The sequence below is a fragment of the Rhinolophus sinicus genome, linkage group LG10, assembly GCF_036562045.2.
Source record: "Rhinolophus sinicus isolate RSC01 linkage group LG10, ASM3656204v1, whole genome shotgun sequence".
Lineage (NCBI taxonomy): Eukaryota > Metazoa > Chordata > Mammalia > Chiroptera > Rhinolophidae > Rhinolophus > Rhinolophus sinicus.
Genome location: NC_133759.1, coordinates 70,119,161 through 70,144,016, shown reverse-complemented (window position 1 = coordinate 70,144,016; position 24,856 = coordinate 70,119,161). Strand labels below are relative to the sequence as shown.

The following is a 24,856-nucleotide window of genomic DNA, read 5'->3' as shown; positions in this document are numbered from 1 at the left end:
GCAAAAGGACCTTCAGTTGCCTAAATATAAAACTGAACTTTGGCAAAGGTACGAGTGTTACAGAGAACAGCACAGCCACCAAGGAAACCCTACGTTTACACCATCTCTACAACAGCACGCCCTGTCCCGTCACTTCCCCCCTTCCCCGTTCAAAGGGTGAGTCAGGCCTAGACTACGCAGGATTTTACATATGTGGTCTGCTGAATAACACTTCTTTTTCTCAAGCCTCAGTACTACAGCTATACAAATTACACTTTTAAAATATTTGAAACAGATATTGAATTTATTGGTTGGCTATGAGTAGGAAAATACATCGGTAAAGAAAAGAGACCCTGTATATAAATATAATACTAGCTAGTTACAATTTGACCGAGAAGGTTCCACTGAAAAGAACAGTAAAAAGCCCTTGTCACCTCCAGTCCATAGGTACATGTTCAGTTTCCCGTTAACCCTTATCAAAGAGCTGCCTAGGCAAATGCGACATTCTCTGAGCTTAATGCAGATCATGCGCTGGGTTTTGTTACATGAATGGCAAACAAAATTTAGTCCAGTGCATTACACAACATAATGTACTGTGAAGAAAAATAAAACGCTCTATTTTAGATACAACTTCAACATACCAGTTATTAAAATTGACGGAACCAAAAAGAACAAAGTGAACATCTTGAAATACTGTTTAGGAACGGGGGTGGGGGGAGAACTTGCTAAGGGTGTCTTTGAATTATCTGCAGCATTTGTACCGGGTATTCTGATTGGTTCATCAAAAGAACGGCTGGAATTGTACTGCCTAGGTTGGCTTTGCCCTAACACGACATGACCCCAAAACCTTAAAAGTCACTATGGAGACAAATCCCATGAGTTTAAACAGTAAAAAATGGAATACTAAAACTGGAATTTATTATTGAAAACCTGAATTTAGAAGGGTTGTGAAATTTCAATGTCAACATTTAGAAGTGCATTCCACTCAGTTTAACAATATCCTTAGCTTTCAAAGTGCTAACTCCAATAAGTTTTCCTGGTTGTCACCAAAGCAGGTAAAAAGAACGCATTCCTTGGAGGTGTTCCCTGCCTATCTTCTAGGATGATTAAAGTTGCGATCAATGTTTTATATCTACAACTTTAGTTTAAATTATGCCATAAATTAATTTTGATGAACATAATTTAAATTCTTAAAGCATAAATAATTACCACTAGTACGGGTAAACTGTACTTCAAGAGATTTACAACAAGGAATCGAGTGCCTCCAAATTTCAGATCATTAAAATAGAAAACATACATCAAATTTTCTGTAAAATATTCGTAAGATGGATTTACCCAGCAAGAACACTGAAATTACATTATGGCAACACCACATTAAATGTATTTATTACAAATTTTTTTAAAAAAACCTATGTGAAAACATACTAGTTTTTATTGCATGTATGGATTATTGGAAATTATTCAGGACACAGAAATATTTAAAACCCAAACCTTGCTTAACAAAAGTATCACAGTCTATTTTGGTGTGACCATTTATTCCCTATAGATCCAAATGATTTCTTTCTCTTCTGAAGGTTTTAGTTGTCAAGCTGCACTCTGGGTTCAATTTATCACTATCTATCTCAGTAAGGTGGAGAAGCTGTTCAAACTGACCCACAGAAGGCAGTATTCCGAGAAGAGGCAAAAACAAGTATTTTCAAGACAATATATCCTGTCCCCCAGTTCAAAGATCTTACAGACCGTAACAACTACAGATGAAAACATTTTCTGTAAAGCTCAAACCTTTAGCATCTAACAAGTGCACTCTAGTTCCAGCATCTATGAGAAGAATACATCGTCCACTAACAAACACAAACGAGTAAGTGCTGTTCCCCCCCCTCCACAAAGCTCCCTGGACCTGTTATTAGCACATAACGCAGATCAGAGGAAAAGCAGTCCCCTTGTCTCATCAGTCCAACCAGCTCCAGCTCGCTCTCACTGGAAATTGTCATGATGCACATCACCAACACAGTGTTTAGGAAAAATGAGTAAACACACCTTTTATTCACACTTTACAAAAAATAAAGTAAAACAAAAACCCCATAAAAAGTTATGCATTGGTTCTACATCAATGCTGCCAGCTTTCCAATGTACTGATTATAAACTGGACGTTTTTGGTGTCAGCACAACTTAAACAAAAAGCAAAAAATAAAAATCCATCACAGTAAAATCTTTAAAAAAAAAAACCTCAAAGGAGAAACCAGGTCCCAGACAAAGAGTCAAGATCAAAATCTTTCGGAAAATTTTTTTTAAAAAAAGAAAAAAAAAATCATTTATTTAAACAGCATGTAAATTTTATTCTCTCTTAAAAACAGAATAAGCACATATAAGTGCTAAACATTTGTCATAAAATTTTAAGTCATCATCCAAAATGACTCATTCTCTGTATAAAAATTGTTAATTAACACCCAACAGCAATTGTCTTAATGCTCACATGGGGTTCTGCTCCCCTGCCTGCAGTCGAAACAAAAGCAGTCAGACCAAGTTCCCTCTGAATTCATTTGATTTTTGAGATAAGAATGAATGAATGAGACCAGAATATATATGAATTAACTTTGCAAAGTTAACACTGGCTTTAATTTCTACTCTACTAATGGCACTATGGGCAAAATACACAGGGTACAATGTAATTTTTATCTTGGTCGACACATTAAAATGACTTAGTCACTTTAAAAATGATCTGAAGAATGTCTTAGGGACCTGTTTTGAAAATACATCTCAATTTATACTGCTTCATAAATGGAAAATTTTTTTTTTCAAAGGAATGATTTTAAAAGAGACATGGAGACTAAGGAATACCTGGAAAACAGAAAGCGTTCACATGATAGTAGTATTCTGGGTGACAGCACTGTGCAGTGACACCGAGAGGCAGTGCTTGGGTCTGGTGAGCAAAGACCTGGGGACCACCCTCCCAACAATTCCTAAAGGTGATAGCCCATGCTTCACAATGGAAAAAAGCCACAGTTTTTTCCAAAAGCATCTTTGTAATATTCTCACAAATGTTAGACAGTATTTCAAAACCATAAAAGAGGACGCACAGATTTTCTCTGCATGCACAGGCAGTGCTTGGTGAGAACAACTTCAGGCAGGCACAGTGGAGACTGGACAGGAGGTGTCTCAAAAAGGAGTTAAAAAGCTGTACCTAAGCAGCTGTCATTTTTTAACTTAAAAAAGTTAAAGATTTAAAAATATCAGAATGTACATATATCAACCATTGCATTCACTCCATTAATGCCTACAGATCATTCACTGCTTAGCTCATCTGTCCCGGTAGGTAGACAGTTTTCGTGAAAACCCAGGAATTCATAGATAAGTTGCCTCTGGTCCAAAAACATGTCCTAAGCTTTAAACAGATTTAAAAAGCAATGTTCTCAATTTAAAAATAAAGTAGTACAAAAGGGCCAACAAAACCCCGAACAGTGCAAACCATCAGCAGAGAAAGTCTGTTGCAACTTCTTTTACAAGCTTGGCCTTTCTAACACATGGAATAGGTAAAAAAAACTTAGCCTAACTTTACAATACAATCATTTCCAAATCTGATTTTATTTTAGTACAAAATTTCATAAATCAGGTGTTCTGTGGATCTATACAATCATAAAGGCTAAATTCAAATTCTATTTTACAAACACGTCTGAAAAAGGAGGAAGTAAAGTATGGAAGAATGGTCTCTGGATGTTATTACTGGCCTCAAAAGAGTAGTGCTACAGATTTCTGTGCAAAGAGAATATGCTATTCATTTTCCTATTTCAAGGCATGAAAATATATTGGATAGAAGAAACAGGAAAATTACTTGTAACAAATTAAAGATAGGTGCAAACACACCGATCCCTGTCTAATAGTATATAAAGCATATTGGGCTCAGAATTTGTCTGTTGCTAGCACCTGGCTTTCATACCATATCCTTATCAAATAATCAGACTGAAAAATCATCATTAAGGAAAAACACCCCTAGTGGCCATACCTCACTCCCCTATATGCAGATTTTTAAAATGAGTTGACAAATGAAATTGAGGTCGTCCTCTGAAGGTACTTGACTACCTCCTGCAAGGAAGGTGAATGCCGTTAACCTGGGGCAGGAAAGGCAGGAGGAGCTCCAGTTGTGCAAAAAGTGAGAAGTGGTCGGAGGGGATTAGAGGGTGTGGGCAGCCACTGATGTTGTTCTCCACTAGCCAGTGGTGGTCCAGAGGGCCCAGGATGCCTAACGTGTTCAGCTGCGGCTTAGAGTAGAAGATGTAGTCAATTATACCCTGAAGAACAAAAGGGGGGAAAAAAAAGACAAGACTCCACATAAGATAACATTAAAATACTGACAGCTTTCAAGACATACCCTTGCAGTCAGGTTTGGTAAAGAAAGGTACTTAATAGCATGTCAGAAGAGGCAGGACTACGTAAACCAAATGGTCCCCCAAATGTCCAATCTCGCAGAATGAGAAAACTTTAGGGGTGGTAGTAACCATTCATTCTTCCTGTCTGGATCTTTGGAGGCTTTTTAATGCGACCTACAGGATCCTTCATGATATGGCCTCTGCTTCTCTTCCCTCCCTCCGTCTCTGCCACTTTCCCTTGCTCACCACCCCCTCGGCATACTAGCCCTTTGGAGGTGGACGAACTGGGGTGCACTGTTTCTATGTGCCAGTCTCTGTCCTGCCCCAGGGCTTCCACACATGCCGGACCCCTGCCTAAAACATTCCTGTACTTGTCATCTGATTAACTCCTTCCCAACCTTCACATGTCCAGTTCAATCACCTTCCTAAGACCTCCATCACCCACTAATACCTCCTCCCATCTCCACTTTTCTTCTCTTGCTGATGCGTACCCCATGACACACTACTTCACGTGGTCGGGACCCGTCTCCCATCGCACCGTGAGCTTCAGGAGTGCCCCCAGCAGCACCCACCCAGGCACAGCGTGTGTCTTTTGGTTTGCTCTGTCCTCCCTATAACTTCAGGTGGTCCTTCACACTCTCTTGGCCAAAGTATCTAAGCACACTCAAGTGTCTTCTTCCCATTTCTGTATCAGCAACAGGAACAAGAGAAAAACTCCTTCATCTCTCCCACCTCTGGTTACCACCCTCCCCTCTTATTTAGTCCATGTGCTTGAAGGAAGAATCTCAAAGGTGGCCCTTACTACCTCCTCGCTCAGTTACTCTTCAACACCCCATTCTAGGCTCTACTCAGCTCTTCAGCGACACATCTCTCACCAGCATCTTCCTGACGCTCACTCCTCCTTCTCCAGAAAGGCCTTCTTTCCTTGGCGGTTAAGCTCCTACACCGTCCTGGTTTGCCTCCTCTCTGGTTATTCTACTTACATGTCAGTCTTCCTCAGTCTATTCCAGACTCTCTTTAACTCGACACCCTCATCTGTTCTCAGGGTTAAGTCATTATCTACAGCACTGGGGACCCCCCAAAGTCAAATAAAAAGTTGTCATAGTTCTAACAATTTCTGTAAAGTCTACAAAGCCCTCCCCTCTAAAATTAAGAACCAGTGAACACTAGTATTTGCACTCTAGTGGACAATCTAACCTGAATGATTATTCTTCCAGCAGGTTAGAAAAAGAAAACCAGGATTTAAGAGCATAAATGCAAAAGGGACAGCTGAACACAAGCCCTAAACAACCAATGATATTGAAAAATGAGGAGACGCACTAAGGAAAAGATCATTGCAAGCTAACTGTGTAAGAAGGCACACAAATATATTTTAGCAATTTAAAAATGGTCAATAGTAAACCACATTTTGGCACTCAAGGAATACAGTTTCAGTTAAATTTACATGAAAGATAGAACACCTCACCCCAAATTAGACACAGTAAGTCCTCACTTAATGTGTCCACAGGTTCTGCGACTTTAAGCAAAACGATGTCTAATGAAACCAGTTTTACCACAGGCTAGCTGATAAAGAGTTAAATTCCTATGGCATCTCATCAACATTATAATGAAACAATGTTAAAAGAAACATTATTTGAGGACCTGCTGTATTTAGGAATGAGCCTATAAGAAACATAATGGCCTCCCCAAAGCAACAGTTAACCCAGGGTTTACTATTATTATTTCATCGGATTTTTTACCCTGAAAATGATTTTAACAGGTGTCTCTAAGTAAGGATGGAGCACTACTCACATGGATTCTACAGAAGAGAGATAGAAGAAAACCGCTGCCAACTAATTCAAGATGCTTAATTCCATTCTGAATACGTTTGCAAATTTTAAAGACATGACAAAGTAACAAGACTCTTTCTTTAAAAAATGGAAGTTTTAAAAGTTTCTCAATTTCACACTCACCTTGAAATCAAATGTGTAGTTTGTATAAGGCATCAGGCCGCTCTCGTAGGCACTCTTTAACTTGAAACCATGGGTGATCCTTCCATTGGTTGTCCCATTTTTACCATTACAGCTGAAGTTTGTAAGACTTTCATTGTATCTCAGTTCCTTAAAGTCTTTATGATTTGTTTCTACTCCACCAGTGCTCAAATATTCTACAACACCTAGAATGAAAATAAATGGACTTTTTAATGGTTGCATAATACAACAGTCTGGTATATATGTTAACTAGTTTTTTTTAATCTTTTTAAATTCAAGCTGTTGCCACTTTTTGAAAAGAATTAACACCACAATCAACATCTTAGTATGACGGTTTCTACTTATGCTAAATGATTTACTTGGTATAAAACACCAAGATTAGGGCTCATTGTCCCATTCTAAATACTGGCAACTCTGGCAAAGAATGCCACCACCTAGTTGCAGAGGAAGTTCACCAGCCCGGACACAATTTCCCCAGCTTCCTAAGCATGAGATGGACTCTGCAAATACTTATTTTAATTTTCATTTAGTCAGCAAGGTTGGACACTTTCCCTTGTTTGCTATTAAAACACTGTTGTTGTTCAACATGGAAATAGGTGTTAAGATCTGTATGATTTGACAAGTCTCTTTGTCCCTCAGATACTTTGTAGCTAAATAGAGGGCAGAAAGCATGTAGAGCAATTGCCAGAGAATAATCCTCAACTGCTTCAGTCAGTAGCAGTAATCCCCAGACAGCTTGATGAGATGGACTAAAGAGCTTTGGATCTTAGATATCTTTATTTTCCCTGAAAACAAATTTTAACATAGTTTCTATCTTATTAATGGCTTCCCTCCATTGTGATGGCAGGACGTGCTGATGTGCTACTGAATTTAACCATTGCAACAGTGTGTGCGAGCACGTGCTCATGCATGCATGCAAGTTCAAGGAAAAGTATTGCGAACATGGAAGAGTATATATGAGCTGAAATTCAAGAGAAAATAGTGGTACCTCGGTTACCCCATAGAAAGTAATGCAAAATGGGTTAATCCGTTCCAGACCTTTAAAATCAACCCTAAAAACTCCAAATTTAGCATGAAATTTTACTATCTAATGATACCATAGATCCATAAAATTTACAGCGTTCGTAAACCAAAATGTTCCTCAACGGAGACGTTCGAAAACCGAGGTACTACTGTACTTAGTTTCCATATTACAAGAGCTATGGTTTATTCACTGCATCATCAGTGGAAAAGTATTCAAGAATAAGGCTTTCTACAGTCTACTTTGTAATACAAATTAAAATCCTTGTTTTTTGTCAAAATCACTTGCATGATCTGTGTAAATGAAGGATTTCAATTTCCACCTGAGGAATATATTTTCTAATCAAGCCCACCAAAATTTGAGATCCTGCAAATATATGGTCAAATGTAAACTGGATTATATTACCACATGGTGCAATCTCAAAGAAGCTGTCTTAAAACCCTTTCAGAGTCTGCACTATACGTAACCTGGGGATAATGAAATATATTTATGTTCTTTAAGGAGTTATTTCAAGTTATCATCTATGTGTTTATTGAAGATGATTAATGCCCTTCCTTCCTCCTGAGGTTTTCATACCATTTCAGTTTCAAAATGGTCCCCCTACTCCACACAAAATTTTTTTATACAAACTGAATTTGTTCACTAAATTTGGAATTATCAGAAACAATACATTATAAAAACATTTTAGCCTTTTTTGAGCCTTGCTTTTGCTCAGGGTCTGCTCCAAACCCTTTGGAGTGTACTTTTTCTTCTAATAAACTGCTTTTTCACTAAAAAGAAACAAACAAAACAAACAAAAACATTTTAAGTCAGAAAGCATTCTGCATAAACTAACAACATTCTTTTCTTACCAGAGTCTGGCAAAGAATTAAGATCTGCACACAACACCAGTGGAATATTTCCACACTCTCCCACCACACTGGACTGGAGGCTCCGCGAGGCTTTATCAATAATGTTCTTCACTTCGGAGAGAAACATCATCGTCTGAACCAACTTCACATCAGAGTACTCAGGGTCCCAATGCATATGAGCATTAGCCACGAGAATAAGTTGTTTTTCTGTTCCAAGATGTGGCTTTCCAGCTACATTAGATAAAAAGAACACAGACAAAACCTGTCCAATCAGCCCACAGATTTTTAGTGTCTGAAAGTAACTCATTATCTCAGAGTCTTGGGAATACAAAAAGACCCTAACAACCTCCCACCTGATGACTTAATCTACCCTGCAACAAACCTGAGAAACAGACATCTAAACCTCAGGTTGTGTATTTCCAGCACAGGGTCTTCATTACTTGATCAAAACAGCCTATTCTATTTGGGACAGACTGGTGTTTAAACAGTTCTGTCTTCCTGAAACTTCTGCTCTTAGTTCAGATGTACTAAGTCGGGCCTCACAAAATTAAATCTACACTCTTCCTTAGATATATTTAACAGTCATTAAGTTCCATCTTTCCTATTTCCTATCCTTCACATTATCAGGTTAAATATCCCCAGTTCTAACTGTTCCTCAAGTGACAGAAATTTAATTTCTTGGCATGATGGTCACTCTGAATATATTTTTTAATTTGAAATAAGCAGTCAATTTCTCCCAAATTCGAGACCTCTAAAATAATCATTACCGTACAAGTAGGTCAGGAAGAGAAGTTAGCTTACAGAATATCCCTGCTGCCAAGAAATTACAGAAGATCATGGAGTTCTTCTCTCTGAGCAGCTATTTGAACTAATACATACTTCAACCTTTCTTTTATGTGAAACATTCTCAGGAGCAAAAAACTGTTTTCTTCTTTGGCTTTATGCCTTTCAGTGTTTGAAATGTTTTTCTTGGCAATGCTTTCTCATCTTAAGCTTTGTGACAGAGAAAACAGGATTTGATATTTTAGAAAAGATTTAAATTCTGAGTTTCTTCAGGTGTTAGACAAGACTATTATTACACACAAATTTTCTGTTTTCTAGTAAATTTTGGGGGGTCAATTTCACAGGAAGTGAAAAGGTCACTCACATGACATTTCAATCAATTCCTTTCGAAGTTCCAGCAGGACTGCAACTCCAATGTTATCTTTTGTCATGACTCTGTTCAGCATAGCTTCAGATCCTTCTGAATTTGCCATTGCTAGCTGATTAAATTCAACAGTGTGTTTCTGAACCAAAGTAAATCTAAAACGAAAACAAAAACACACACACAAACATAACACTGGGAATACAAGGATATTAGCTTTGTGGGAAATGCAGTTTTTCCAAACTTCCTTAACAGACATGATGGCATGTAAATCACACCATAGAAAATCCTCCACACTTAACACCAAGCTTCCCACACCCATTTAAAGTTGTTCTTAGTCTGTTAGTGATACAAATAACATCTTGAAATACTTTTACAACTGAAGATAATATAGTCATCTTCTGCTCAGGTTTTTTGTTGGAATAGCCCATCTTGTAATTTTTAAATAATTCTTTCCCAAAGTATCGGTTTACGAATCCCTCTACCATCCTGGAGGGAACGTCAATTACAAGATGTTTCAATTAACAATTGGAGTTAAATCCCACTGAACACCCAACAAACAGCAGCAGCCCTTTCAACACATCCCCAAAGCAAAATTATTTCTGATGAGTCAAAACAAAACCTCCAAATCAAAAGCATTATTTTCTTGAGTAGTAATACAATGCCTCATTCTCTTATATGCCAACTAATTTCCATACCCCTGGTCCCCACCCTGCAAATAGAGATAATTTATTTTTTTTAAAAAAGGTAACTTACTTCTCCGTCTTGAAGAATATTGCACAGCCATCAACATGCTTTCTTTCTTGCTCTGACATTGTCCTAGCTCTAGATTTAGGACTAAAGAATCCATTATAGCCACGTTCTTTCAGTTCTACCAGAAAAAAACTATAATACTGTTCTGTTTCAACTTCCTGAAAAATTGTAAACAGCCAAGTTATTTCATAAGACAAAAATCAGTCCTACGCATTAACTTTATATACACAGTTTGAGAGCTTAAAATCATTTCAAAAGGCTGATCTGCAAAATAAAGAATGTTATATCTTTTCAGTGTCATTTATCTGAAACTAATCAGAACACCTAGTTGTTATTTGACAGATACCAGGTGACAAGGTCAACTCTTTGTAGTTTAGGAGTAAAAGCTGGAAATGACACACACCTCTCAGCATGGGTATTTCCTCACATTTTAGAACTCATGTGGAAATAAGAATCAGAGAGGGAGAAGGAACTTCACAGATAATTTCAGTCTGCGGGGGAGAAAGTGGCTTGCCCAAGGTCATGTATGTTATGAGAGATGGACTAAGAACCTGCAATTACTGTGCACCCAGGTTCAACGCTCTTTCCACTATGCCCTAATTATTCTATTACCACAGCTGGTAAAGCCAAATCACACCTTGACAACGCCACAATTTCAGTAACATGCCACCCAAATGAAAAACAGTGTGCAGGGGTATTAGGGAGGGAAAGGTGAGTATTTAACTCATAGCAAATGCTTAAAACCCAGTTTAACCCATTTGCTTAATTAGGCAGCACAGTGCTGCAAAACACAGCAGGTAGGAAGGGAATGCTCCCAGGGGTCACGAAAACAGAAAAGCCAGTATTTTAAGAACTGCTAAAGGTGGACTTCCAATGCGTCAGTGAGATGCATTCCCAGGTTGCTCCTTGCTTTATCAATATTGGGGCATTTGTGCAATTTAAACAAACACTCGCCCGGTGACTTACCTGAAGACTTATGATATCAGCATTGCAGCTCAAGATTTCTTGAATAATGGCCTTTTTCCTGTAGTCCCAATTTAGTGCCCATGATGGACAGTAGCCGTACAACTGCCGGGTCGCATATTTATCACAAAGAACATTATAGCACATGACAGAAAACAAGGCTGTAGGAAAGATAACTTTACTTATTCACACACGTGGTAGGAAAAAACACACAATTAATTTCAATAGTCTTCACTTAAATGTTAAGTTTGACTTTATTCATTCAATACATATTCATTGAAAAGCTACAACAGGCCAGACATGGTGGATATAAATAAAGTAAAAAAAAAAGGATAGATACATGAGCAACTTATGAAACAATGTGCTACCTGCTACAGAGGTGCGCACAAAAGGTTCAAAGCTCAAAGGCTAAGATCTTGAGCCCTTAGCCTCTAAGACCAGGGCTCCTCCTTTCTGTGCTCCTTCTACCATTTCACCAATTGTTCATGCAGAATGTGGAAAACTGACAGGTCTCCTTCTATAGAGCAATGATTCACATGAAAGGAAAGGTTATCACAGACCAAATCCTGTTACACATATCATAGAAGTTCCCTATTTCCATACAATTTAAGTTAAAAGGAAATTAGGTCATTAGTTCAATTTCTCTCTCATGTAAGTGTTTTAGCTGTCTTACAATTTTGTAGTATCAAATACACTTGGAACATACTAAGGTTTAGAAACTTCCAATAAGAAAGATTTTTGTATATTCATTATAACTGAATTTGATCAATACTTTATAGCAGTGGCACCACTGAGATGTGGGTGGGTAGATTCTCTTGTTATGTGGGCTTAGCAGCATCACCGATCTCTAGCCCTGAGATGCCAGTAGCACTCCCTTGGCTATGACAATCAACAAATGTCTCCAGATATTGCCACATGTCCCCCGGGGGATAAATATCACCTGGCTGAGCAGCACTGCTTTACAGAGTACTTTCTATCGCACAGCACAGAGGCCTGGTGAGCAAGCAGTTGGTCTTTATCAGTAGCTCCCAAACCAACTCAAGCACAAGCATTCTACTGTAACACGGCCCATAATCTAAATACACCACGCCAACAGTACAGGTAGGTTTAGGAAGAGCAAGTAAAAGTAAGAGTTAAAAAATAAGGCTACCAACCAGTTGGCCTTGTTCTGTCTGGTTCTTGTAACATAATCCAAGATCTTGGAGGTGGCTGTTCTGTTGAAACTAATTGAATATAAAACACAAAATTAAGCAACGTTTTTACATGGCTTCCTAAAACAATGGTTTAAACAAATGACCACTTACTTCTTTTTGCAGTACCTGCCAAATTATCAAGCAAATAGTTCAGTAGCCTTCTTGTTCCATCTGGTTCCTGATAGAGGTTCAATATATCCTGGGTAAGTGGATTTCCTGGAAATATTTTTAAAATAGGTAAAATGGAACCAAGACAAGTACTATAATATTTCAAAATTGAAAAGTATATCAAAATTATCAGATCATCTATAACAATGTAGTTACTAGTAACATCAAACTCACGAAAGTATTTTTTTCAGTTTTTGAGTGAAGAGTAAAAATGATTTATATTATGTTCTATAGAGGGATCCAAAAATGATTATTAATGGATTGCTGTCAACATAGAAGATAAGTGCCCTGGCTCACCAACGCTTTCATAATGATCCAAAGTGAGTGAAACTGGACTGGGGAAGAGTGGGAGGAAGGACTAGACAAAGGAAGGATAACAGCCAATACAATACATCAGAGAATCAAGATTGAAGAACATGACAAAGCTAACAAGAAAACTTCCCAATGACAAGTGTAGTCAAGCACTTACATTTTTATAAATTCTACTGAATGAAGTAACAAGATGGGGCAGGCTTGGTTTAAGATTAAGTCACTAAGGAAGGCAGAAAACCCCAGAACTGTGACCATTTGTAAATTCAGTAACTGTTTAATGGGTGCCAACAATGAAAGCGAAAGCAACGATTTACATGTGTCTGTAAGAGCCTCGTACTCTCAAAAGGACTTCTGATGCACATGTGAGAAAAAACAGTCCAGGGAACTGTTCTAAACAGCTCCGGTCCACGCCACACAAGTGGTATGCGTTGTTCTGGAAGCCACAGCACCACTGTAAAAGAGATAAATTCTACGGAGTGAAGGCAGCGGCGAAAATGATGAACAATCTTAATTAACCATGCCAAATAAAAAAAGGGAAAGGATATGGAATAGAAGAATGATCACAGCCCAGACAAATATGTGGTTTTTTCCTATTCTCTTGTGAAAGACTAGACTCAAATGGCAGAACAAGGACCAAGGGACAGCATCTAAGAGGAAAGCCAGTTCAGAATAGAAGAGGCTGGTAAACATCAGAACTATTGAAGATGAAATGCCCTACCCTGTGAGGTAGTAAAGTGTCCTTCATAACAGCTGAATTACATGGATGGCAAGAAGAGCTACGTTAGTAACCTTTAAGATCTATTAATTTTAGGATTCTAGGAATTATAAGGTAAAAATGTGCTCCTCTAAGTGTAAAGTATGTCTTTGCAGGAAGACAAGTTGATACAATAGTATCATCCCCTCATATGTGTACAGTTATTGATAGCTACCAAAACCCTGAAATTTTTATTTAGTCACAATCCCATGAGACGGGTATAGTTATAACCTAAAAGTTATCAGAACCCATTGTTAAAGGCAGCTTGAGAAAATGAAGTCAACTAAAAACTTCTCAGTATCAGTTAAGCAGCGCGTTCTAACTACACTACATTAATGCTATCTTTTTACTACTTCCTAGTGCGAAAATATTTAGAGGCAACCACTGACTACTTATAACTATGTGATCCTCCCTTCTGAGATCCTTCTTTATAAATTAAAAACTATCCCCAAACATCTACTTATGACTCTAATAAATGCAGCTGAAGCCAAATGGTGTAGTTTCCCCAATGTCTGCTTGCTTTTTGGAATTCCTTTAAATTTAATCTGCTCTTCATTGCCTGGAAAAATAATATACAAAGTATATACAAAGTATATATACAAAGTATATTATTTGGGTAAAAAAATATAATGTACCCAAATAGGGTAAAGTTAACACAATTCTGGAATTAAAACATGATATTGAGTTATTAGAAGGAACAAACATAAGAGCAGTTGCTTCTGGAAAGATGGAGCTGACATACTTTTCCCTCTTCCTCCTGCTAAGTACAACTAAAACCCCTGTAAGCTTCTGTGTGAACAAACGCAAGACTCTGAAATATGGTGAGAAGCAGAATGGCCAGGGCCCTCGGGACCTGAGGGGCGACAGTAGAGAATTCCTTGGGTTTAGTATCTGCCTCAGACATCCGGGACACAGAGCTGAGGAAGTCAGCAACACGGAAATGGGCACAGAAAGAAAACTCGCAACAAAAGCCAGAGGCCCAGGAAAGGACAGACTAAGACAAAACCTTTAGGTAATAACAGCTCTGCTCCACCTAAACACCAAAGAAACATACATGGTACCTCCTCCATCCATGTCAGCAAAGGCTAATAAACAGGAAACCTAGACTTCTACCCTTGGGAGGAAGTAAGGAGGTGGGAATCCCCACAGCCGGAGTGGGGTAGTGTCAGAAGGCCAGGTGGGGAGGTGGGACTTTTGTCCCCTCTAGGCAGTCGGACCTCCTCCGTCTCCATCCTGTGGTGTCACGGTGTCAGCACAGACCGTGAAGGGAGCTGTGACTTCCCCCTCAACCCACAGTGATGAGGTGCCCTCCACAGCCCTTCTGGGAATGATGGCACAGGAGGCCGAAGAGAGTCAAGACTTTTACCATCTCCCAGCGGTAATGAGGTCGCCTCAATGCAGTAACTGTGGAAACTACACAAAAAGCCCAAACCGCCACTTCCATCCAGTGACCCTTAGATGTCAACAGAGGCTAAGGGCAATCTGAACTCCTGCCTCCTTTGGAAGGAGATGGTGCCACCTCCCAACTCCCAACGTTCCCTGCCAGTGCAGTGTTAGAAAATAGCAGCAAAACAGAATATTTAAATAAGATCCAGAGTTTTATAATACAAATATGTCCACTTTCAAGTGAAAAATCACTCATTATACCAAGAACCAGGAATATTTCAAATTGAATGAAAAAAGATATATATAAAAGTATCCAACACTGAGATGACAGTAAGATAAGAATCTGATCAAAATAGAGCAAGCATAATAAAAATGCTTGAATAAGAAATTATAAACATACTTGAAATAAATTAAAAAATATACTCAGCAAAGAAAATTTTGACAAACATAAAAACAAATGGAAATAGTGAAACAAAAATAGAATAATTGAAATAAAAAGCTCAGTGGATAGGTTCAACAGAATACAAGGTGAAATGAAAGAACTGGTGAATTGGAATACAGACTAATGGGAATCACCCAATCTGAACCACAGAAAGGAAACAGATTGAAAAAATAAAGAACAGAGCCTCAGGGGCCTGTGGAACAAATAATTTAATGTGCATGTCCTAGGAGTCATGGAAGCAGAGGCCAAAGAGCACAGGGCTGAAAAGGTACTCAAAGAAATAATGGCTGAAAACTCCCCCAATTTGGCAAGAAACAGAATCCTACAGGTTTAAGAAGCTGGTAACACCAAAACAGGACAAACCCAAAGGAATCCATACCAAGCCACATCATAACTAAACTTCTAAAAACTAAAGACAGAAGAAATCTTGAAGAGAGGCAGAGAAAAAGACACCTTACCTGCTGGAGGAAAACAATGTGAATAACAGCTGATTTCTCATCACAAATCACAGTGGCCAGAAAAAAGTGGCACTATTGTTTTCAAGTGCTGGAAACAAAAAAGTGTCAACCCAGAATTCTATACCAGGTGAAAAAACATCCCTTAGGAATGAAGGAAAAATAAAGACGTTCCCAGATGACAGAAAATTAAGAGAATCTGTTGCCAGCAGACCTACCCTGAAAGAACCACTAAAAGAGGTTCTCTAAATAGAAATGAAGTAATATAAGAAGGAACCCTGGACTATTAGGAAGAAGGAAAGAATATGATTGGGGAGAGGGTGGAATTTAATAGGCTTTCCTTCTTTTCAATTTTCTAAATCATCTTTGGTAGTTAATTTTTTCTTTTTGTAAGTTTTGTTTCTAAATGTATGTAGAGAAAATATTTAAGACAATTGTATCATAAATAGGGGGGAATAAAAGAGTTAATTCTATACTTCATTCAGACTGATAAAATAACTCTAGTAGTCTGTGATAAGTTGTGTAGATATAAAGTAATACCTAGAGCAACCACTAAAAAAGATATACAGATAAATAATTCAAACACACTACAGACAATGTAAAAAGATGTTCAACTAACCCACAGAAAGGCAGGAAAAAGAAAACAAGGAAATAAAAAAGCACAAATAGAAAACAATACATAAAATGTAGACATAAGCCCTAACATATCAATAATTACATTAAGTGTAAATGGTCTAAATACACCAATTAAAAGAGACTGGCAGAGTTTATTTGAAAATTATATGCTATCCATAAGACACTTATTTCAAATAACAATATAAGCAGGCTGAAAGGAAAAAGATACAAATCATACAAACATTAATCAAAAGAAAGCAGAAATGACTACATTAATAGCAGTTAACATGAATTTCAGAGGAAGTAAAATTACCATAGACAGACAGTGCCACTATGTAATGTTAAAAGGTCAATCCGCCGAGAAGACATAGCAATTCTTAAAGTGTATCCACCAACAGAACTGTAAAATATTTTATGCAAAAACTGACAGAACTGAAAGGACAATAGAGAAATCTACAATTATAGTTGGAGATTTCACTACCCCTCTCTCAACAATTGACAGAACTAGAAAAAAACGTCCATAACACCATCAATCTAATAGACACTAGATTAATATATAGGATCTAATCAAGATTTATAGAACATTCTATCCAATAAGAGATGAATACATATTCTTGTCCAGTGCCCAAGGGACAAACACTAGGATAGACAATATCCTGGGCCATAAACCAAACCTCAACCAATTTAAAAGATTGGAAACCATACAAAATGTATTCTTTCACCACAACAGAATCACACTAAAAATCAATAACTGAAAGACAGTAGCAGAATCTGCAAACACTGGGAAAATTCTAAATAATTCATGCGTCAAAGATAAAGTCTCACAGGAAAATTTAAAAGGCACTGAGCTAGTGAAAATGAAAATGCAACATATCAAAATTTGTGGCTGGACACAACTAAATCAGTGCCAATAGGGAAATTAATAGCACTAAACGTATACATCAGAAGAGAAAAAGTCTTAAATCAATAATTCAAGCTGCCATCCTAAGAACCTAGAGAAATAGAGCAAAATAAATACAAAGCAAAAAGGACAGAAATACTAAAGAGCAGAAATCAATGATATTGAAAACAGAAAAAAAAATGTTTAAGCCATTTCTTTGAAAAGATCAAAATAATTGGCAAATCTCTACCAAGACTGACAAATAAAAGAGAAGACAAAATTTAACAATATCAAAAATAAAAGGGGCTATCACTATGGGCCCTACAGAAATAAAAAAGATAAGGAAAACTATGAACAACGCTACATACAAAAATCTAACAACACAGAGGAAATAAGCCACTTCCCTGAAAAACACAAAGTGTCATAACTCACCCAGTAGATAATTTGAATAACCTTACACCTATTAAAAGAATTAATTCCAATTCTATGGAATCTCTTCCAGAAAAAAGACGAGGGAACACTTTCAAATTTATTTTATAAAGCTAATATCACTGTAACGACAGGGACGTGTTTTGAGAAAAGTGTTCTTAGGTGATTTTGTCATTGTGTGGACATCACAGAGTGCACATACATAAACCCAGGCCATATGGTTACCACCGCTGTGGAAGTGCTCCACAATCTACCAAAAAGTTGTTATGTGGTATATTACTGGAGTGGAGAAAAAGTCTATATCGTATTTCACAACATTATTTCAGGACTTACTACCCAAGTAACTATGTGGTACTGGCAAAGGGATAGACACACACCGTAGATCAATTTAACAGAATAGAGATTCCAGAAATAGTTATGTCCAACTGATTTTTGAAGAAGGTACGAAAGCAAAAGCCATTCAATGGAGGACAGACTTTTCAACAAACGGTGCTGGAACAACTGGACATCCATCCACAGGCAAAAAAAAACAAAACAAACATGCAAACAAACAAAACCCTTAAACTAAACCCTCACTTCTTTTAACTAAAATGGATCACAGACTTAAATGTAAAACAAAAGCATAAAACTTTTAGTGTAAAACACAGGAAAAAATCTTTGGGATCTAGAGCTATTCAGAGTTCTCAGACTTAACACCCAAAGCAGGATCCATAAAAGGAAAAACTGATAAACTGGACTTGATCAAAATTAAAAACTTTTGCTACGTAAAAGACACTCCTTTACACTGTAATTTGTAAGAAATACACCTTTGGTCTTCAGGCAATGTTCCTGGCAAGGAGCTCCTAAAACCCTCGGAATTTCCTAAGTGGTGTGAGCAATTAAGGTGCCTCTTGTTATGTTAATGAGGTGACTGGGACCCTACCTAGGGATGGGGGCAGGCTGCCAGGATTACCAGAGGGGTAGAAATTTCAGTCCCACCCTAAGGAGACAAGGGTTGGGAGTTGAAATCAATCACCAATGTTAATTTAATCAATCATACCCACGCAAAGAATCATCCATAAAAACCCCAAAGGACAGGGTTCAAAGAACTTCCAGGTTGGTGAACATGTGGAGATTCAGTGAGAGCTAGAGTAGCACACCTGGACAGGGCATGGAAGCTAAGGGCCCCTTCCCCTAGCTCACCCTATGCATCTCTTCCATCTGGCTGTTCCTAAGTTCCTGGTTTACAATAAACCAGTAAACTAGTGAGTAAACGGGTTTCCTGAATTCTGTGCACCACGCTAGCAAATTAATTGTACCCAAAGAGGGGAATGTAGAAAACTCCAATCTGCAAGCAGAAGCACAGGTGACAGCAGACAACCTGGGTTTGCAAATGGCATCTGAAGTTGGAGGGATGGGGCATGGCAGTCTTGTAGGACTGAGTCCTTTACTTGGGGAATCTGATGCTATTATCCCCAGGTAGGTAATGTCAGAACAGAGTTGAATGGTAGGACACCCAGCTGGTGTCCTAGAATTGCTTGTTAGTGTGGAGGGGAAACACCCACCCCACACACATGTTGGAATCCTTTTACTTCATTATATAGATAGAAAAACAAGCTACACATTGGGAGAAAGCATTTGCAAATCAAGTATTTGACAAAGGTTCAGTAGCTAGATTACATATAGGACTCCCAAAACTCAACAGTGAAAATGCAGACAATCCAATTAGATAGAACATGGGCAAAAATATGAAGAGATGTTTTACAGATGATATGCAGGTGGTAAATAAGCACACGCAAAGATGTTCAGTATCTTTAGCTACCAGGGAAAAGTAAAGTAAAACCACACAAGATCTCACTACAGATCTCAGAAAGGCTAAAATAAAAGTAGTAACAATACCAAATATTGATGAGGACGCAAACCCCCCCCCCCCCCAAAACTGGATTATTTATTAGTTGCGAAAACGTAAAATAGCACAGCCACTCTGGAAAAACCGTTTGGCAGTTTCTTTAAAAACTAAACACAAAACATATGACCCACTAATTGCACTCCTGGACATTTATCCTAGAACAATGAAGCTTATGTTCCCACAGTAACCTGTAAACAGAATGTTCACAGCAGCTTCATCAGTAATAACCAAATACAGTGGTACCTCAGTTTTCGAACATAATCTGTTCCGGAGTACCTTTCAGAATTCAAAAACAGCCGATGCCTAGGCCTCAGGATCTTGCACTCATACTCAGCGGAATCGCGTGACATGTTTGACTTCCAGGCGTGCTGGAAAACCGAAGCATTTACTTCTGGGTTTACGGCGTTCATAAACCAAAATGTTCGTCAACAGAGATGTTCGAAAACCGAGGTACTACTATACTAGAAACGACCCAGATGTACTTCACCGGGTGAGATGCTAAACAAATTGTGGTACTTCTGCACCATGGAACACCACTCATCAACAGAAAGGAGCAAACATGCAACAACCTGGGTGCATCTGCAAAGAATTAACCCAAGTGAAAAAACTCGATCTTAAAAGGTTACATACAGAATGAATAATGATATATTTAAAATAATATTACAGAGATGGTTGTCAGAGGTCAAGGGAGTGAGCTGAGACAAGAAGTAAGTGGGTGTGGCTAGTAAGGGCTCAGTGAGGGATCTCCCGGGGACGGAGCTCTTCTCTATCTCGACTCATGGATGTCAGTGTACTGGCTGTGATACTGTAGTAGTCTTGGAAGATGTCACTATGGGGGAAACTGGGCAAAGGGCGCATGAACTATTCAGCAGTATTTCTTACAGGTTCATGTGAATGAATCTCTAAGGATTGCAAAATAAAAAATAAAAGAAGTGAATGTGAATCTAAAGTAATAATCCTACCTTTCACTGTCTAACAATTTTGAAGAACAAGGAAAATGTGAAAAAAAAGTAAATGAAGCATGCTAGCCCTATGCAATCAACTTTAAAGAAAGGATGATATGAACTGATACATGAGGCAGAAATATTCTGGCTCTGTATAAATGGATGATGTAGAAAATAGACATGATTTTTGAACTTAAGTGATACATTTTCTCTCTTCCAGATAATAGGTGCCATAAGAAATCAATGACAGAAGTTTTCAGAGAGCAAGGATGATGTAACTGCTTTAAGAAGTAGCTGGCACTTTAGAGTTAAAGCGTAACTTGCAAAGCTCAGGAAAACAACATAGGATTTGTCCAAAAAAGGTGAAATCAGTGAAAAGACAGCTGTTACAGACAGATGGGTAAAAATGTCTAACAGGGTATCTGAGATAAACAAATATCTCTGTGAAACTACACTTCCAAGAAAGAAACACAAAAGCCTAGATGTCAAACAGTAGAGGATCTTTCTGAAATGAAAGAGCAAAGGATCATCAAAAATGAAGGTAACACAGAGACTGTCCTACATCTCCCAAGCATTTACTTTCAGAGGCACATTAGTGTGAAAATCTATGACTGATGACCCTAACTTCAAATAACGTTTGTAAATCCTTAGAGAAATGAATACAGATGAAGGCTTGTAAAATATACATTGTAAAATGACAAAACCTTGAACCAATAAAACACAACAGTAGCTGCCTCTGGGATGAGAAAGGGACTACAAGAGGAAGGAACAAAGAGGGTCTTAATTCCACAACGTTCTATTTCTTTTGTATTAAAAAGCTGATACAAAAGTAACAAAATTTTGGGGCGGCTGGCTCAGTTGGTTAGAGTGCAGTGCTCGTAACACCCATGTGGCTGGTTCGATTCCCACATGGGCCAGTGAGATGTGCCCTCCACAACTAGAGTGAAAACATGACTTGACTTGGATGGGTCCTGGAAAAACATACTGTTTCCCAATATTCCCCAGTTAAAAAAACAAACAAACAAAACACACAAATTTAAAAAAAAGTGTATACATTAAAAAAGTAACAAAATTTTTAATTAATTCTGGTGGTCAGCACATGGATACACTTTGCTACATTTTATATTTTCATCAAATTTAAAAACATAAAATAAACTAGGTTTACCCTAGGGAAATGTAACAGAATAAGGTATCTGCAGCTCACATTTCCCTGATCTCTACTTTAATCCAGCAAATCCAGCCCCCATAGAAAAAAACTTTTCAAAGAACCATTTTTAAGGCTGTTTGTTCAATATGGTTTTACATATATTTGTAAATGTGTTATTTTTGTTTTTCCATTTAATTTGTTTTTGTGATATGAAATAGATTTACAGGAATAAAACCTCATTTTATAACTATTTTAAAGAAATAAAAGTACAGTTCGTGAAGACTTTCATTATGTGACTTTTTAAAGAATCAATTATAAAGTACAAGACTGGTGAAGACAAAACATTTATAGGTATTGACATATTATTAAAATGTGACTTATAATCTTGCTGGTCTAAAAAAAATATTTTCCAATGGTTTTTAATGGATCAATTACGCCCCACAATTCTAATATATTCAGGAAGTCCTCATAAATCAAGTTGTTTTTTTTTAAAAAAAAAATGGTCAAATATGTAACTTCATTAACATGTCCAAATTCTCTGTTTTCTGCACTTATTAGACTCCATTTTTTGGAATTTGAACATAAGGAAAAGAGCTGTTTATATCATGATGATATAGAAGTAAAGTATAACCTCAGGAATGTATCACCAGAACATAGAGGCAAATGAAACAAAGGCTAGCTAGGAGTAAGAAAATACAAAAACCAGTAGACAATTTACAGGTGGACAAAAGAGAAAACTGCTTGGATGTACCTAAGAAACTGAGTGAGCCTGCAAATCCCCCGACAAAAAGATTCCCTCAGATGGCTTCTTTAGATTCACAGACATATATACAAACCGAAAGAAGTACAAATACGGGAAGTCATACCTTTCAGGCCTAAAGTCTGCAACTGAAACAGTTTTCCCAGCTCAAAAGGTAGAACTCGTAACTGGTTGTTATTTAAATGGAGTTCCCTGTTGATGTAAAAATTCCAGGAAGTCAGAAGATATATTAACCTTTCACAGCTAAAATCAACAATATAATTTCTAGGAATATAAGCTCCTAAGAATAACAAAATTTTATATTATAGTCCAATGTCTAGTACAGTGCTTCTCAAATCATACGTGGTAAAAAACAAAACACAACTAAAACCCCAAACTTCCACACACCGATACATTTGTAAAATACAGGAAAACAATGAATTATTAGAAAAATAAAATGAGAAAAAAAGACCAAGAAAACACAAGCCCCAGTTCTGTAAGAGTATTCGACTCAACAGACACAAAATCACTCTCACATGCTGTGTATCTCTCTGCAGGCTGGTCCACAGACCACCCTGAGAGTGGCACTGGTCTAACACACGTAGGGACTATTACACGTTTAAGTGGGAACAATGGATTGTAGAAATGTCCACTTGAAACCTATGTAATTTTACTAACCATTGTCACCCCAATAAATTTAAAAACAAAAAAGCAAAATAAAAGCCTTCAACACTAAAAAAAAAAAGAATGATAAAATAGCCCAATATGTAAATTGTTAAAATGAAAATTATCATGTAGTACCAACTCAAAACTGCTTATCATAGCTACACAATTAATTTTATGACTAACATTTCTCCAAATGTACTGAAGATTCATTTTAGAAATACTAGCAACTACACTAACTACTAATGATTATTTAATGATTTGTTTTGTATAGATAACCATAATATAAACATAAAAGGATTATTCAGTACGAAAAAAATAAAAACAAAGACCCAACCTTGAATAATACTGGCAATTTCCTACAAGAAGTTTCATTTATCAACTTTTACATGTGAATGAGAACTATTTCTATAATCCTTGTTTCTTAGAATTTAAATGAACCTTGGTTACTACTGAGTAAACCAGAGGGTATGAGGCCATATAGTGAACAAAAAACACATTCTGAGTCATGGGTTCCTGTTTATTTCCAAATATATCACATGGGAAAGGAGGTCCTTTAAGTAAATTTGGTTCAGGGGATTAAAAATGGTCCTAGTACATACTCAATAACTAAGCCTAAAAAAATGTCAAGAGGCTGGACTAGGAGCAACAGACGTAAAGAAACTCTTATGAGGGCCTCACTCCTTTTTACTATGTAAGCTGCAAATGGTAGAAGGCAGCAGAAAAGCCAGTGGAACCACAGACAAAAGGTCGGTAGTACAGACGGGCAAGGTTTTCCATTGAGATTAACATAACAGCTGGAAATTAGCTTTATATTCAACTTAGGTGGATCTCATCTACTTTATAAAACAGAGGAAATAAAAAAAATAGTAATTTGTTGTTAAATACAATATGTGCCAGGCAGCAGGCAGGGTACTAGTTTTTTAGTTATTATCTTGAATATCTCTAATCTCATCCTTGGTAGGGTAGGTATTACAGCAACTTCACAGATGAGGAAACATGCCGTGAGGTTAAGAACCTCGCCCCAACTCACACAGGTTGCCAAGTCGGGATCCAGTCTGAACTGTGTGTGATGCCACAGCCTATCCACATCCTGCACTCCCACTACAGGCCCCCAATTCCATGACTAATTCTAGCTTCTTTCAGTCCAGGCTTTATTACTATCATGCATACAAGCCCTGGAAGGACCAAAAAGGTTTCAGTAACTGGCAATGGTTTCCTGGGCCCTGCTTTAAGGATGGTATGGAGCCGAGTTTAGTGGGGGGGAAGCACAACTGTCTGTCAAAGGTAGGTGCGTATGTGGGATAACATGAGTGCCTTCTGTTTGTTTACCCCCCATTTGTTCAGAAATTTTGGTTCAAGAATAAAGTATATTACACAAAACATAGCAATAAAACAAATTTTAGGCAATGGATCTAGTTGTTTATTACTTATTAGACATTTAATTTTTTTATTATTGACATTCAATTTTCCAAGAAAGTTTCATATAAAAGATATAGTTATGTTTACTTTTGGTTAGATACTGTCAAATCGACAGTGTTGTTTTCCAACAAAATGAACGCTCTCTTCTCTTTTAGGGGGTGTACAGTTATGCACTAAGCTGAACCTGCATACCTGAGTGATACCATGTTTCCGAGTTCTGCCGGTAAACTCTGGATCTGGTTCGAGGACAGGTCCAGATACACTAGATTGTGAAGCTTGGCAATGTCTGAAGGAATGCGGGACAGGAAATTGTCACTCAGATGCAAAGCTGTCAGGTGAGTTAGTGACCACAAAGATGAGCTTAAGCTTCTTAC

The 24,856-nt window shown here is 37.6% G+C and overlaps 1 protein-coding gene across 2 annotated transcripts; it reads right to left on the bottom strand.

The window, feature by feature from the left end:
- Positions 1 to 264: 264 nt before the first annotated feature.
- CNOT6 (CCR4-NOT transcription complex subunit 6) lies at positions 265 to 24,856 on the bottom strand. 2 transcript variants are annotated; one of them, XM_074313355.1, is made up of 10 exons: positions 24,675 to 24,856; positions 22,525 to 22,610; positions 12,350 to 12,454; positions 12,200 to 12,268; positions 11,049 to 11,206; positions 10,086 to 10,240; positions 9,333 to 9,487; positions 8,186 to 8,416; positions 6,296 to 6,498; positions 265 to 4,265 (listed from the first exon to the last, which is right to left on the bottom strand). In XM_074313355.1, exons 1-10 carry the CDS (start codon positions 24,686 to 24,688, stop codon positions 4,053 to 4,055), a joined length of 1,389 nt encoding a protein of 462 aa, XP_074169456.1. In that variant the 5' UTR covers positions 24,689 to 24,856; the 3' UTR covers positions 265 to 4,052. The 2 variants fall into 2 exon arrangements, with proteins under 2 accessions (XP_074169456.1, XP_074169457.1); XM_074313356.1 differs by having other exon boundaries at positions 12,365 to 12,454.

What these genes read in the sequence shown, in the direction of transcription:
- CNOT6 (XM_074313355.1), bottom strand. An exon ending in AGACAGAACAAGGCCAACTG is followed by an intron (nt 11,207 to 12,199) that starts GTTGGTAGCCTT and finishes TCTTTCCTACAG; the next exon opens with CCTTGTTTTCTGTCATGTGC. An exon ending in CTGATATCATAAGTCTTCAG is followed by an intron (nt 10,241 to 11,048) that starts GTAAGTCACCGG and finishes ACAATTTTTCAG; the next exon opens with GAAGTTGAAACAGAACAGTA.